Source organism: Coffea arabica, chromosome 7e (assembly GCF_036785885.1).
Source record: "Coffea arabica cultivar ET-39 chromosome 7e, Coffea Arabica ET-39 HiFi, whole genome shotgun sequence".
Lineage (NCBI taxonomy): Eukaryota > Viridiplantae > Streptophyta > Magnoliopsida > Gentianales > Rubiaceae > Coffea > Coffea arabica.
In genome coordinates this window covers 19022658-19040134 of record NC_092323.1, presented here as the reverse complement: position 1 = coordinate 19040134, position 17477 = coordinate 19022658, and the positions used below count along the sequence as shown (strand labels likewise).

Here is a 17477-nt window from a genome sequence, read left to right as displayed (position 1 = left end):
ATTTTGTGATTTTTGGTTGAAATAGGTGAATTTTCCTATTTATTCATGATTTTTCTGTTTTCATATGATTAATGTTGTGTGGCCATGTATGATGGTTGGAAATGATATTGAAGGAAGCTAGAAGGTGTAAAATGTGGTTAATTGCAGAAAATTTCAGCTTTGGAAAGAAATTTTGGAAGTTAGGGTTTCATTTCCCCTCATTCTGCCCGGCACTGTTCATCATAGTTAGAGGCTGAATTAGCCTTGGGTTAAAACATGAAAGTTGTAGGGAATGATATTTTAGAGATACCTACAAAATTTCAGGCCAATCGGAGTAGTGTACCTTATGAAAAGACTGAAATACCCCTGCTGCCCTGTTTCTACCCAAACTTGATAATTGCTTCTGTAATTGGTTAATTTGGTTGAGAATACTTCCGAATTGGTTGATGATGTCTTCTTAAGAATTATAGCCTTGTATCTTAGCTTTCAAATGGCTTTGGAATTACCTGAATTGGAGTTGTTTGTGCTGAGATATGAGTGAATGAATCAGGACTGCTAATTGAATTTCACAGTGAGTTTCGAACTGGAAAATCTGGAGTTGTTTTGGTAAATTTGACCTAGTTAGGGTGAGAACTGGACTGAGTGGTCTTCATGAAAGTTGTAGGTTTATGTCTTGGCTTCGAAACGCCATAAGATTCGTTTCAATCCGATAAGGGTAGCTTCAGTTATGGATATTGTACCGAAAGGTGTTAAATGGAACTTTTATGTGTTAATTGCGATCGTTGCGGAAAATTTACGCTTGAGGGAATGAATTCCGGTTTCTAGGGTTTAATTGGGGATTTTTCTAATGGTGGCTCTTAAACTTCTAATTAGCTTTGATTGAGGGATATTGTGGCCTAATTGGATGCATTTTATTGCTTATTAACCGTATGTGTGATTGGTGATATATTGTAGGTTGGAAATAAAGCATTTATGGGGAAATGCTGTCCGAACTTTGAGAATGTATGATTGCTTTGAGTTTGTGATTTAGTGTGAGAACCCAGAAAAAAAAAATTATTTATTTATTTATTATTTTATTCCTGTGCACCCGTTTTTTTTTATTTTCTTTATTATATTACTTTTATCAACATTTTATCAGTAAATCTAGTTTTAAAATCATTTTTCTAGTATAAGGTAATTCGTGAGAAATTTGGAACGTATTTTGGACGTGGGACCCGCTAGTGCATTTAGTGAGAGAAATTCGGCCGATTCGGTTAAATATTGCATATAGGGATTTAATTACTAGGTGTTAGGAGATAATTGGAGGTTACCTAGATGAATTAATACTGAGAAGACAAGAACATGACTTCTAGCAACAATAAGGTGCCAAGTGTCCACTTGTCATTAGCTTAAACTTGCCTAACTTTTGGCCTAACTTCTTTAACTTTACTTAAAGTCTAATTTTGACCAAGATGACTTCACTTCTTCCTCCCTCTTGGCCGAATGCTCCTTGGAAGCAAAAGGAAAAGATTCTTCAACCTTCATCTTCAAATCCTTGCTCAAATCTTGAAAACTAGCCGTTTGTTTCTTGAATTAGTCCATAAAAACATCTTGCTTAGGGTCTTTGAAGAACTTGGTGGTGTTGTTTTGGAAGAAAATCACCTAAGCTACAACCTTTCTTGAAGAACTAAGGTATCTTGCTTGGAACTCATCTTTTGGTTTTAATTTTGGCCAATTGGTGCCTTATATTAGTTATATACGTGATTTTCCGGAAGATTTGGTGGCTTGGAGTGAAGTTTCCTAATTTTCTGATTTTTGTTGGAATTTTTCTGTTTTCCATGATTGATTATGTTTGAGCTTGAATTGATGGTTCCAAATGGTGTTTTATAGCTCTCTTGTGAGTTAATTGGAGTTAATTGCGGGAAATTGCCGCTTGTGCGGAAAATTTCAGATTTAGGGTTTCAATTTGGGGGTTTTCTATAGTTGATTGTTGAACTTCTAATTGGCTATAATTGAAGGGTATTGTGACCCTAATGAAGTATATTGAGTGGCTTATGACTTGTTTGGGTGCTTGTGGTTGTGTTGGATAGTTTTATTGGTTGTCTTGCAGGTTGGAAAAGCTGAAATTTTAGGGGAAATGCTGTCCGAGTGTCTAGGGTATTAGATTCTTGTGAGTTGGGTTGAGATGGATTAGAAATGAACGGTTTTGGGTTTGTTTCTCCTTTTAACCCTAAATGTTATGTATTTTTTATTTCCAAGCTATATTTGGGTCTTGCCTTAATAGTTCCTAGAAAAAGGTATTCGACTTGTGTTTGAGTTTTCATTGTACTTTCTTGATTGTTATAGGGCGTGCCGGTGATCCGAGGCTCACGTCGGGCGAAAACTTGTGAAATTTCTTTGTTAAACTTGGTGAGTGTACTACTCACATGTTTGTTATTCTGTGGCTTTCTTGTACTTGAATTCTGTGATTTGGGCTAGTTGTGATGATTGTTTGAGCTAGGTGAGGCGAGGGTGTACTTTACCACTCTCATACTCTCTGGCCTCCTTGACTGGTTATTCTACTCAGCTTACTTGACTGTTTATGATATGACTTGAATATTCTTGACTATACTGGATTTGGTATCGCTTGGATACCAATCTTTACTATTCACTCTGAGCTCTGCCTCATTGGAAGTCAATGGACTCGAGCCAGTAAGGACTTGGTCGGGGACATTTGACAAGCCATGGGGACTGTATTTGGGAATCTTTGGGTATGAGACCCTTGATTCCGGTATACTCGAGTAATACCAATTCTGTACTATTTGGTGTTCGGGCCCGGTAAGGGGAAAGTGAGGTGGACGGATAATTGGAGTAAAGAGAAGTCTACGGTCATGATTACCTGGTATACATTGACGGAGAGTCAATGAGATGAGATCAAGCATGGCAAAAGAGGAAAAAGGCTCTTGAGAGCCATCCGTATCCTTTTATTCCCTACACTTGGGTGTTGTTGATTTTACTTACTCGACGTGCGTATTTGGACTGAATATTCTTGTGTTTATGTGATCCTGGTATATTTTGGTGATGGTACCTCATTGGGCGAAAGCTCACTCCGTGAATTTTGTTTTCCTTACAGGGATTTACCTTTTGGACTTTTGAGTTTGAAGATGAGTTGAATAGAGCTAGTTGAGAGATTTTGTATAGCTCCTCAATAGTTGGCAACTTGATTGTACTTGGATTTACATGTTTCCTTTTGGCTTGTAATCATACAAATGTGGTTGGTAACAGTGTGTGGGTATTCATGTTCCATGTATTCTACTTGGCTTGTATATATATTCCTTTCCGGGATTGTAAGCAGTTATTTGCATTTGATTGGGTTCTGGCTGATTGTGACGTGACAGTCACTATTCACTTTACGTTTTAACTTTTGTTTTCCGTTTCTTGATTGATGGTTGGGTTAAGCGCGTTAGTAGTTTCCCGAACGACTTGAATTACTGTTTTACCACTTTAGTAGTCCTGGCGAGAGCTGGGCAGGCAGTCCGCTAACCCCTTTGGTACGCCTTAGGGGAAGGTGGGGCTGTCACATTTAGGGCTTGGACTTGGGCAAGGTAATGATATATGATAGATGGTTTCTAAGCCGTGGAGGTGAGTGACCCTCAACTATTTCCCAAGTACTTTTGAAATGTTTCTTGTATTATTTACTCGATTGCATATCATGCGTGCTTGCATGTGAGTTCATGACATGATTTGGCTTTAATGAGTTCTTGGGGAGTCTTGTGCTGGACACCAACGTCTCCACCCTGTTTATTGTTCATGACATGATCTGGAGCACCAACGTTGCTCCCCCTTATTGTTTAACGCTAAGTGATCTATTTGAGCGTTGGGTGTTTAAGTGCAATGATTTCACTGGCTCACGAGAGCAACAATACGTATATTTGATCTTGGAATCATGACATCATCGAAATGCATTATTGTGAAATATATTTGATTACTGATTTTATTGATTACTCACTAAGCTTTTAGCTCACCCCAAAAATATTTTATTCCCCTCCACAGGGCTCGTGGCGAAGGAAGAATTGTAGTACTTATTCATGTGGTTGGATGGATTATCTCCTGTATAGTTTGAGTTTTAGATTTCTCTGGTGTAATAGTTGGGTTTGTATGAATGTTTGGACTTGAATGGATGTACGTGTACATTCCACGCTTGGGAATTAGTTTCCGCTGCGTTTGTGATATGTAATTCTTGGAGAATTTGATGTAATATTTGAGATTTATCTTGTAATTTAATTGAGGACTGTAGTGAACGACTGAGTCCCGGCGAGAGCTGGGCAGGCGGTCCGCCGAACCCTTTGGTTCGTCTTAGGGTGAGGTGGGGCTGTCACACTAGGGATACCACAACTTAAGGAGCTTTTATTTGTTATTTTGTATAATTTCAGTAGGTTAAATTTGTTATAATTCATTGATAGTCTAAATAATAGAGAAGCTTTAGTAATATCGGTAATTGTTCACTCTTCCCTGTGGGATCGACCCGATATATACCCTAAATTACTAGTTGACCTGTATACTTGTAGTGAACGGGTGTAATTCGGTTTTTTTTAACTTGTACGTATGTAAATACCCGTCAATAAAAAACTTATATAACTACCCTAATCAATACCCCTAGATTTTCTAATTTGATGCAGCACAAATAAATTCTAGTTTGGTTGTATTTCATATTTCTTTTGTTTCCATTTTATTCTATCTCCTACTATAATAAGTTGCTATATTTGCATTGTATTAATCCTACAGGATATATGGGAGAGTAGGAGTTGAGTTGTTATAAAAATTTTGTAGTTAGAGGAAAGAATGGCAACATATAAGCGCCAAGGTTTCGGGAGGTGATACTAGCGTAGTTTAAGTAAAAATTAATGAAAAAAAAAAAAAGCCTTAAAGTCCCTATGGGATTTGGATATAATCTTAGGTGTGGCTTCTACCTCCCTGCCCTGCCTGATTTTGTCCTTGGCTATAGCATGTGCATGTAAATGCAAGCCATGAACTAAACAGTAGTAGAACCTATATTGATTTCGGATCTCTTCATTTTGTATCTTAAGTTTTGACTTCATATGTTCTTTACTATCTTAACACATATATTGAGAGGCACAACACTTTTCAAGATAGTGCAACTAAACTAAATTTAAGGTAATTCTATATTTAATTTTGTAGAACCTCAAATTTAGGGTTGTAATAATAATTGATGCATGCAGGGTTATAAAATTAAAGGCGTAAAATAATCACTCATAATATAAATATTTATGTAGGAGAGAAGAAAATAAATAACTCACAATATTATTATATTTCAAAACAGTGAAAGAAAGTTATACCACAATAAAACCTTATAAACTCTTTCGGATTTTTTTAAGAAAATATCAAAACTGATCCTCTATTTATAACCTACTAGACTTGTTAGATAAGAAATCATTTACATCAATAATTACCAAATAAAGTATATACTCCTAAATAACCCAACTACTAAAAACCTAACTCTAATAAAAGTAGTAAATAAATAAATACATACTTCTAAACTTCGTTTATTTTGCCAACATTGCCTTCCTTAAATTAAACTTTCTATTGAGACAGGTCCAACTCCATCTCAAACAACTAACGTTATTGAAAATTCTAAAGCTGTAGAGATGATGTGCAACACCTTAAAATTAATTTTCATCTTTATTCGTGATAGTGGACAAGCTTTATACTTTACAAACAATTTCTTAGCAATTTCTTTTCAATCAAAACAATCGTCAAGCAAACCCATTCATCACTAGAGTCACCATATTTACCACCAACATAAGTGCCTAACAACACAAAATCATAAATTTCTTTCTTGCTAAAATGATGACTATCAATTAATTCAGAAACTTCACTACCACAATTGCTTAAAACCTTCATACAGTTAAATTGAAGTTTTGTAGATTGTCAAATTGTAATAACAAAATAATCCAATTTAATATTCAAATATTCATTACATTAGGTACATTTTATAGAAAGTTTTAATAAATTACAGTAGGTTTTGGTTTTATCATGATTTCAACAAATTCGATCAAGTGCGTCCATATGTTTAAATACGAGAATGAAGCAACTACACATATTTTCAAGTGTATGTACAAGGTTCCTAAAAAGAGTCATAGCTACAATTATTGAAAACAATGTTAAAACTTAAATTTTAGAGAAAAATATGTCTATATCTTTCAATTATAATCACAAATTTAGATAAGAATTAATATTTGTACAGTTGTACAAAAATTTCATACACTCTAAGTTTTTTACATTTTCATTGTAAGGATTAGATAATTTTTGTAACCATTATATCTTTATTTTAAATTTTAATTATTTTTAAAAATTTATAATTCCCGTGCATAGCATGGTTTATAAAGCTAGTATTATATTATTTCCTTACATGTACATATTTTGCATTGGTTTATCTCTTCTTTTGTTTTTTATAATCCAAACTTACCCAAAATTTAGGATGCCTATTTTTCAATTTATAGAATTGGAGAAACTATTTGTATTTTCCTTGTAGTTAGTTAATTTATAATTTAATTACATTCTAATCAATTCAAAAAGTAATATGTTTCCTAATAATTAGACAATTCGAAATCAATTATTCCTTTTTTACAATCATTGTATGGACATCTTTTCCTTCTCTTTGGTCTAATGAATTTTTGCTTAGTAAATTCTTTTCTTTTCCCATATGTTAAGTAATTAAATGTTAGTTTATTCTTATATATTTACCATTTATTATTTTAGCACCATGAATTTGTTTTATAAAAATTGAACCACTTATAAAAATTGGGAATTAATTAACTAATTGTATACAAAATTTTAAAAAAAAATCAGTTTGTCTGCGTATTGGGCACTCGTTAAGAGAGGTTTAAGTGCTAGTATTTTAAAAAATTGTTATAATCCAATGTGTGTAATAAATGTAATTTTGTGTTTTTGCATTATAACTTACATCTGATTTGAGTGCATTAACAAAAAAAAATGTATTAATAAATATTCATTGGCACCCATTAGAAAAATTCAAAAAAAAAAAACCCCAGGTAGTGTTTTGAAAAATTGTTATAATTCAACGTGTGTAATAAATGTGATTTTGTGTTTTTACATTATAACTTACGTCTGATTTGAGTGCATTAACAAAAAAATGGGTGTATTAACAAATATTCATTGGCACCAATTAGAAAAATTCAAAAAAACCCCAAGTATAAAAATTGTCTGTGGATTTAGTGTGGATTAGTTAATCAAGACAATCTATCTTTCTAACTAATTAGTCAGTTATTGTAAAGATTCTATATATCCTACTTATTTTCCACCATATCATATCATATCATTTAGTCAGTTAATGTAGAGATTCTATATATCCCATTTAGTTTCCACGATATCATATTTTATCATATCAAGATTGGATTAGTTAGGTAATGAAGAGATTCTATATATCCAAAACTTTGCTACTTATCCGATTTCAAAATTTAGTTAATCAATCTAGAGATTCTATATATCCTATTTTGTTTCCACCATATCATAGTATATCATATCAATATATGCGATTAGTTATTTAATGAAGAGATTCCATACCTTCACTTTTTAGATTAAGTGTTTACCACTAATTTATGGGCTCATCTCCAATTTATTCAGCCAAAACTTCCAGAGATTCTATATATCCTATTTAGTTTCCACCATAACATATTATATCCTATCAAGATTGGATTAATTAGTTAATGAAGAGATTCCATACCTTCACTCTCTAGATTAAGTGTTTACCACTAATTTACGGAGCTTATCTCCAATTTATCAGTCAAAACCTTGCTACTTATCCGATTTCAAAACTAATCCAATAAGTTATATACGTTTTATAATAATAATAATAATAATAATTAAATAAAATGCCATGATTCATAGTGTACCAGAAAATAAAAATTAAAAAAAATTATTGGATAACTATTCCCACTCAACAAAAAAATAAAAAAAAGCAAGCCTATCCTTGTTGTACTACACATTTCCCAAGTAAGATACCTTATGTACTACACATTTCCCAAGTAATCCTTAATCCTTAATCCTTGCTTAAGTGTAAATGTAGTAGACGCTTCTCAAATAATCTATAATCCTTTATCCTTAACCTTCTTTTAAGGATTTTTGCCTTAACTGACGGCCCAAATTAGATCGAGTTGATTTTTGCCTTAACTGCCGCTTTAGTTATACATCAAATAGAATTAATTTCTAGTCCTTATCTCCCTATTATTTCCTTATTTAATAAACTAGTTTTGTACCCATTCGCTGAATGGGAATTGTTTAAAAATAATAAATTATTTAGTGTAGTTCATAAAAATATTTGCATAAAATACAAACTTATTGTATAATCTATTATAACATTTCTTAAATACATTACTATGTGCACATTGTTATTCAAAAATAGTCTTATAATGTAAATTTAAATATCTAATTCAGTGATTAATAATTCAAAAATGCAAAAAAAAAATTGATGATATGATAATATTCAAAAACTTGAAAACAGGCAAGATCAAATCTTGGCTGATCTTCTGTAAACAAAAGAATGGCCAACCCGTTACCAAAACATCAATTTTGGTACTTAATATAAATGGCTTAAAGGTTAATGTGAAAAGAAAAGAAGCCGAATGAAGTTATTATAAAAGATCAGAATTCAGAATCAATTAAGTCATAGGAACACAGCAACCTTCTAAATCTGTTCACTGCTAATAAAAGCAAAACGAAAACATAAGATGTATTTTGCTCTTAAGTCAAAAGCATAAAAAATCAAAATAGTCTTATGTATATTGCATGATGTGAACTACTGTATGACGATGAACTTGATGCCTTGTCATTTATATAATCAATGACACCTTCTTGCTCTTTAGAAGCTTTCTACTAAAGTCTCAAAAAAAAACATTGAAAACTGTACAAAATTTTTTTAACCCCAGAAACCTAGAAAATAAAAAAAAAATTAGTACATTGTTGAAGACAATTAATAAATTGTCAAAGGCAATTAAAAAATCGTGTGAAAACACATATATAGTTTAAAAGGCCACTTTTAAATCACTAACCAAAATGCAATATGTATTCTACTTGAGTTGAAGAGTGAATCCATAAATTGAAATAACAAATTAATTACAAAAACTTTGCCAGAAATAAAAATCAAACTGTAACTTTTGAAGACTTAGAAAATTCAAATTCAATGACCTAGTTATGAAGAAGGTGTAGGAAATTACAGACCATATATAGCGAGCTTAAACAAAGTCCAAATGTGGTCCTTGCATTGAAGGGAATAAAAATGAAGTTCCAAATCCGGTCCTTGCATTGAAGTAAAAAAAAAAAAACTTTCCAAAAAAATTGGTGGAAAAGTGTAAACATTTTCACTGCTTGATAAAGTGATGAGTAATAGATCGAGAACCATATATATGAATAAAAATGTAGAGCATCTGCGATAGCGATAATTTGATAAAGATAATCTAATATTTGAATTGATATTTCGAACTTTTGAGTTGAAGATGAGAGAGAGTTAAAAACATAATTCAAAATTATTTATACTAATCTTCAGGAAATTTAGGCTTAACGATTAGGGTTAAGGAAAAAAAAGGTGAAAGAATGGAAAAGATAATTATGGAAGGATTATCTAGAATTGTAAAGGCAAGAGAAAAAAGAGGAATGGAATAGCATAGGTTGATGGGCGTAGGGTATACATATAACATTAAGTTCATCCTAATCAAGTTTTACATTTATAAACTCCTAAATACCCCACACGTGATTTATCCCAAGTATACGAATCGTGAGCGAGTATAGGATATTAAGGGTCGATCCCACAAGTAAGATTGCAATTACCGGCACTATTAAAGTTTTTCTATTATTTAGACTATCAATGTATTATAAGAAATGAAACCTGCTGAACTTATGCAAAATAACAAATGAAAACTCCTTAGGTTATGGTATCCGTAACTACTCATGCAATTGCCATTTTTGGATCATTGAGTACTACTATCTAGGTTAGTTATGGTGTAATTTCCTTAAACATGTGAAACCTACTTTCGTAGTGAATCAACTATACTCATAACTAATCCATACCTGTTCTCATGATTATGAAATTAGCTACAAGTTCATTTCTTCAATGAAATTACATGAAATTAATCACTAAAACCACATAGGTGTACCTCTACTCTCGTGAGTGTACTCCCTATGTTGAGCACTTCTTGAACCAGTGTTAAATCTCAATTTTCATTGCAGAAACAACACCTTAGATAATCACAACTAATGGTACCAGATTAATCATGATTTAAAGGGCCAAAGTGCTAAATAACTTGCTCAAATAATGGTATCAAATAGCCAAATAATAAACACTAACAATCATAGAAAGTTCAACCAAACCCAAGGCATAAACTTTAAAGACACATATTGAACACAAAATCCAGAACTTACATATTAACTATATTTAAGAATCTGATACAAAAGATAAAGAGTTGGAGAAGAGATAACCTATGTCACTTAAGCTTCAATTCCTCTTTCTTCATCTACATCTTCATCCTAATCTAGCCAATATACAAGAATGGATAAACTACACTTACTCTATACTAAACTAACCTAACACTCAGAAATTGCAAGAGCTACATTTCTGCACTCCAAGCTTTCTCCCGTATGTCCCTCTATTCTCACTTCAATCTTGCAAGTTTTGGCTATATAAAGATGAAAGGTGGTCAAGAAATGAGGCTTACACCTCCCTTTTACAACTGGTAATGTTTCTCAAATGTCTAGCATTACATGTGACGTAGTGGAGATGAAATTGAGTTTTCCGCGTAAAGAGCAGCCTTCTCTGACCACAATCCGGCCAAAAATCCGGCCACAAATCCGGCCATGTTCCGGCCGGATTGCTACAGTGACACTTTGGTGCACTTTTGTTCAATTTCCAGCTCTGCTCCGATTTTGCATCAACTTCAACTGAATTTTTCTTGATGATACAAGCTGATTTAGCTCTTGACCAAAACATGAAACTTGTAGCCCTTTGAGTTAGCTTTCCAATGCATCAAGAATCACCTCATTTGGATCTGTGTAGGCTGCGAAATGACCAAAATACCCTTGACTGCTCACTGCCCTATTTCAGCTTCGACCAATAGAAATTAGCTACTGTAATTCGGCTTTTTGACTTGAAAAACCTTCAAACTGGATTCAAATGTCTTCAACAAAGTTGTAGATCTATCTTTTATCTTCAAATTGGTTTAAGAATCATCTCAATCCAATCATTGTAGCTCAAGTTATAGCCAAAATACGAAAATGTGTCAAAACTGTCAAAATACACAAAATCCAAGTAAAAAGTGATAAAAAACTCATTTAACCACTTAAAAGAATTTTTCACCAATTATAGTCAAAATGATTCATTTTCTTCCAATAATATACCCAAAGTAACTAAAAATAATATAAAATGTCATATAATTATTATGTAAATTAGTCACTTATCATAGGTTATTAGGGGTTAACTCATCGTGTTGTACCTACTTATCCTGTCGTTAAGCCACGCAAAAAAGAAACAAAATAAAAGGATAGGGATGAAAATACGATTTTCTTATATATATATATATATATTTATGTACGATGTCACTCGGTTCCATGTTAGGAAGTCACCGTCACATATAGGGGTGTAATCGAGCCGAGTCGAGGTCGAGTATTGCTATACTCGAGCTCGACTCGACTCATATACACCAAAGCTCGAGCTCGAGCTCGACTCGACTCATATACACCAAAGCTCGAGCTCGAGCGAGCCCAAAAAATCGATACTCGAGACTCGACTCGAAAAATTTCCTTTAGGCTCAAGGCTTGACTCGATACTCGAGGCTCGAAAAATTTTTTCATTTTAGGTCTTTTTACAATTATGTTATTACTTTTTTGCCATTATAGGATTTTATTATAAAGAAAGATATATTGTAAATTTCATATAACTTATACCCATAATGGTCATTTTATAATTATAATACATATATATTATTTAAATTATAAATATATTATTTAAATAACTCCGGCTCGTCGAGCTACTCGACTCAACTCGAGCTGGGCTATTTCGACTCGAAACTCGACTCGATTTTCATTCGAGTTACTCGAAACTCGGCTCGAACTCGGGTTGACCGAGTTCGAGCCGAGTCGTTGACCGAGCTACTCGCGAGTAGCTCGACTCGCGTACATCCCTAGTCACATATTTGGTGTCACTGCCACGTCGTTACTGATACATGCATCATCAGATAACGTCCTTATCTCCCCATTATTTCGCTCGGCTCCACGTCACTTCTACGTCAAATACTATTATTTCCTATTTTTTTTTTGTAGGAATAGGAAGTCAAATAGGAACTCACCGTCACCTTCGCTATATTAGGAAATCACCGTCACCTTCACTGGCTAGTATCCTTATCTCCCTGCTATGTTCTATAAATAACCCTCAGTGCAAGTAAGGTCGGTCACTTTCTCTGTTCTGTTAGCTCAGCGTCCATCGAAAACATCGTCTGTTTCAGTTTCTGTGTTATTGAAGAGTGAAGAAGAAGGATTAACTGCAATGGCGCAGAATCAAGAATCAAGCAACACTGCTGGGAAGCCCATCCATTGCAAAGGTAAACCTGGAACTTTCATGAATAGGTACAAAGTCACAAAATAAGATATACTGCCCGCCAGGATAATTTGCAAGAAAAATAATTGGATGACAACTTATTATTATATTTTTTTCCTAAAAAAAAAAAGCCAACCAAAGATTATTGTCATTGTATTCTGTTGAGTGGCAGTGTATGATGGATTGTTATTTTTCGCATCAATCCATCTCCAGTTCAGGTAATACAGCATTGCCTCTGTGCAAATTTATATGCATTCCTTTTCAAGCCAGCACTCATCAATGTAGATCATCCTTGGCATTTATCAGCCTCTCAAAAGTTCCTTAGTTTAAGTTCCCTGTAATTTGATACAATTATCACATTCACTATATACGTTTCCAAATTATGCTGATTTTCTTGAGAAACGTGAATTTTGATCTTTTCTTGGTTCTTTGCATGGTAGATTCTATAAGGTCATTTGCGTTAACTTTCTTGTATGATTTGTGTTACACAGATTTATACGGTATCTCAAATAAGAGTGTTTTTTTTTTCCTTTTGCAACTGTTGCATTAATTTTCTGAGTCTATTAGGTTATGATGGTATCAAAGATTGCAAGTCAAAAGAATCTGGGTTTTGCATCGCTTCACAATAGATTTTGGCTTTTTCGATGAACGTCATCCCTCTTTTTTTTCCCCCCCTCTGAACAGAATTTCCGACTGTTCCAAGTGCAAAGGAATGTTTGATGCTTGGTTTCTGTATTGCAAGATGATCTCGTCTGTTTAAGATGATCTACTTCAAGATGTGTATTTACTTGTTTGTTTGCTGCATGCAGCTGCGGTTGCAAGGAAAGCAGGGGAGCCATTAGTGATCGAGGAAATCATAGTCGCCCCTCCAAAAGCCCATGAACTTCGCGTTCGAGTCTTATGCTCTGCCCTATGTTTCAGTGACATCCATTTCTGGAGACTGAAAGTATAAATCTCATATCCTGTCACACATCAACATCATTTTGCGCATATGTGTGTGTGTGTGTGTTTTCATATGTACATTTATGTTTATTTAGCTGACAGGCTCACACACTCTCTTCATTGTTTGAAGGAACCTCATGGATATTATCCAAGAATTTTTGGTCATGAAACTGTTGGGTAAGCTTTTCCATTCATGCTAACAAGTACTAATGGTCCACTTCACTAACAAAATTCATATAGCTTTGCTCAAACACTACTCTGATCATGTTTGGTTTCCTTCAATGAAGGGTTGTGGAGAGTGTAGGAGAGGGAGTCGAGGATGTGAAAGTGGGAGATACAGTCATTCCATCGTTTTTGGCCTATTGCGGAGAATGTCCTGATTGCACATCCCTCAAAAGCAACCAATGCTCCAAATTGAGATTCGAACTGTCTCCGTATATCCGAGATGGGACTAGCCGGTTTTCTGATACCAAAGGACAGACAATTTACCACTTTGGCTACACATCAGGTTTCAGTGAGTACACTGTGGTAGACATCACTCATGTCACAAAAGTAGATCCTGCACTTCCGGCGAGTCGAGCATGCTTGCTTGGCTGTGGAGTATCGACCGGTAATGCCCGTTCGATTCAATTCTCCAAGGCACAATTGGATTCATTTTGCATTTCTTAATAAGGCCTAATTAACGATTTCTGCTGTAGAACAATTGATAATGTAGCTCATTAGTAGGTTCCATCATCAAATTGATCGATTTGCTACTAGTGCCATGACTTAAAAATCTTGAAAACACAATTCTGTTCTTTCAGGAGTTGGTGCTGCATGGAAAACGGCCGATGTTGAAGCTGGCTCAACTGTAGCTATATTTGGATTGGGAGTAATCGGATTATCGGTAAAATCTTATAGTAATACTTTTAGTAACAATGTGTATTGTTTCATGGTGCATCGAATTTGTAATAGAGCATCAGAGTGTTGATTTGAACTGGAAACATCAGGTTGCCGAAGGAGCAAGACTTCGTGGTGCTAAAAGCATTATCCGCGTGGATTTGAACCCGGAGAAAGCTGAAATTGGTAACAATAGATACTGGAAAAGTTTTCATAGCTTCGTTTTTTCATTCATAGTCACAAAAAGCATAAAATCTCTTTCTCAAATATCAAATATTGCTTTTCTTTAGGTAAAAAGGTTGGCGTCACCCATTATCTCAACCCAAAGGACCTTGGGGGCAAATCTGCGAGCGAGGTATACATCTGATATTCCTACTGCAATTTATTTTTACCACAGAGCTATTACTTAGGAAAACACAGAGTTATGGTTTTGAAGTTAATACTTTTTCATTACAGCCCAATTCACAACTGATTTGGTGATCTTTTCTGGACCTAATCAGGTGATTCTTGAGATGACTGACGGACTTGGTGCTGATTATTGCTTCGAATGTGTCGGCTTACCATCCCTAGGGCAAGAAGCATTTACTTGCTGCAGAAAGGTTCTTCGCTCCTGAAGTTCTTATTGATCCGCTGAAGCATATCTTATTCATACAGTAGTAGTAGGCTAAGAACTTAAATATTTTGAGGATTTAATAACTTTACAGTACACTTTAGGGTAAATATCCAGTGAGTTCCATTCTCATCTGTTTCAAGATGATCTTGTTTAGGCATAAAACAGAAAAAGAGTTCTTGCTGTTCTTCTGCTACTAAATCAGATTCTGCTAACAATCTAATGTCAGGGATGGGGCAAGACAGTTATATTAGGAGTGGACAAGCCCGACTCACAGCTGATCCTCAATTCCCTGGTGAACTCTCATAGTGGGAAATCCATTACCGGAGTCCAATATGGTGGTCTCAAGCCTAACATTGATATTCCCATTCTTGCAAAGCGTTACCTGGATAAGGTACGGTCCATTTACTTGTTCAATGGAAGTTTTACCACATTGTTGTTCTTGATCACTTGATTCAAAATGGCATCTCTCCCTGATTTTGCTCAAATCTTTGAACACAAATCCAGGAACTTCAGCTGGACTTGTTTGTCACGCATGAGGTCAAACTTCAAGACATCAACAAGGCTTTCAAGTTGCTTATTGAGGGCAAGTGCCTTCGGACTGTCATTTGGATGGACAAGGAGAGGGCAAGTGCCGACGGTGTGGTTTTTGATGAAATATAGTGCTAGTAGATTCACAAGTACTAGAAATGTTGCCTAATATTTTTCCTTTAGGAGTATAATAAATGGCCTTTATCTAATCGAGAACTGTATCTTCATGATATCAATTCTCATTCCCCATTTTAAATCTGTACATTCTCGTCTTCATGATATGAATTCTTATCCCCATGATATGAGTGATATGAAGGAAATCAGATATGGTAATTAAGCATTGGATATTTAGGGGGGGAAAATGGCTATTTCCCAACTGCAAAACCTTATATGCATTAATCAATTGGATAAATTGAAGGCTAAAAACATTTGGCATCAACTCTTGTGATGCAATTTCACAATCAATAGGAGAAATGAAAGGCTAAGAATATGTCAGACATCCATCCATAGTGAGATACAACAGTCTCCTGCCTTAGAATTTTTGTTTTGTTGATCAGGGAATCCGCAGCCGCTACTCGAGAGTGCGTATTGGATAAATCTCGTTTCGCGTAATAACCTGCTAATCACACAAAGGTAAAATGTACTAGGCAAGTCTTGTGCAATGAACAGATGTCCTAGAAGAGGTTCAAACTCGAATTGGTGGACTTGCCTTAGGATTGCCAATGATAGATATCCATCCATAATAAGACACAACGGTTTCTTGCCATAAAATTATCATGTAGACTTCAACTTTGGGAACAGCATCGTTTGGAGTTTCCTTAGTCAATACCTTGTGCAATTGTCACCCACAATTTTGCGTCTGAGTCACAACTTCGAATCAATGCCATTAGCATTGAACTTTAGGCCCTCAATTTAGGATTTGAGCCTCTATAACTGTAAGTACAGCCATAGGGTACAATTGATGCCCTGGATCAAGCCAAACAAGTTAGCTCGATCTATTCAATTCGTGGTGTCAATTATTTGGTGCGGCTGTCAATTCTGCAATTTAGGGCCATATAAGTTGGCTTTTCTCATCATTGTGGGGAAAACCAGCCAACGAACTCGCCAACGAACTCACAACTATGAAAGGTACAATTCAGAAGTGAGAGAAAGCAAATTAACTTGATGCAATCTTAGTTGCTAGTTGTTAGTTTTCTGAACAGTGGAAACAATAGGGGTGGAAATAGTTTGATAGAAATGCAAAATTGAGCCCCCAAGAATATTGTACCGATGAATTATGCGCCATTAGTTTCACATGCATTTCATATGGGTCCATGGAAAAACAAAGCCAATAATAATATTTTTTTTTGAAAAGCTGGCGATTACTAAATAATTTTTAAAAGATTAGTAGATGCTTTTTTTATATATAAAACATAAGTCAATATTATTAATAAATTAGCTAAAAATTGTCCAGCATGATTTGTTTGACAAAGAAAGTTGCACTAATGGCAGAAAGTACATAAAATATGCCATAAATATATCTGATCTACAAAATCATTAGATTTTATAGAGTTACAAAATATAAAAGATTACACTGTGAATTACAAATCATTAGATCTGACCAATTGCACGAGCTATTCCATAAATATTTGTGCATATCTATTCCCTCAAATTTGCTATCCAGCTAATCCGAGTTCAAATTGATGCTGAGATTTGACGAGAAGATCCAAGAAATTTCAGATCTAACATATAAATCTGAAAAAAAAACTCTTAGATTTGAGGGAAAAAATAAAAACTAAATAAAACTCCTACTATGATAGCTTAAAAGAAAAGAAAACTCTCACTAGTAAAACATTAGGATAAATAATCCTATGAGAGATTTTATTAAACATAAAATAAAAATAGAGGAAGAGAAAGGGAAACCTTGGCTTAAGGCCAAAGTCTCCCTCCTACGAAGGAAGAATGATGTAAAGAAGG

The 17477-nt window shown here is 34.4% G+C and overlaps 1 protein-coding gene across 1 annotated transcript; it reads left to right on the top strand.

The window, feature by feature from the left end:
- The first annotated feature begins 12381 nt into the window (after positions 1–12381).
- Positions 12382–15730, top strand: LOC113720801 (alcohol dehydrogenase-like 7). Its single transcript, XM_027245463.2, has 10 exons — positions 12382–12563; positions 13369–13505; positions 13632–13678; positions 13789–14111; positions 14305–14387; positions 14491–14566; positions 14671–14735; positions 14881–14979; positions 15220–15384; positions 15498–15730. Exons 1-10 carry the CDS (start codon positions 12509–12511, stop codon positions 15651–15653), a joined length of 1206 nt encoding a protein of 401 aa, XP_027101264.2. The 5' UTR covers positions 12382–12508; the 3' UTR covers positions 15654–15730.
- Positions 15731–17477: the final 1747 nt, after the last annotated feature.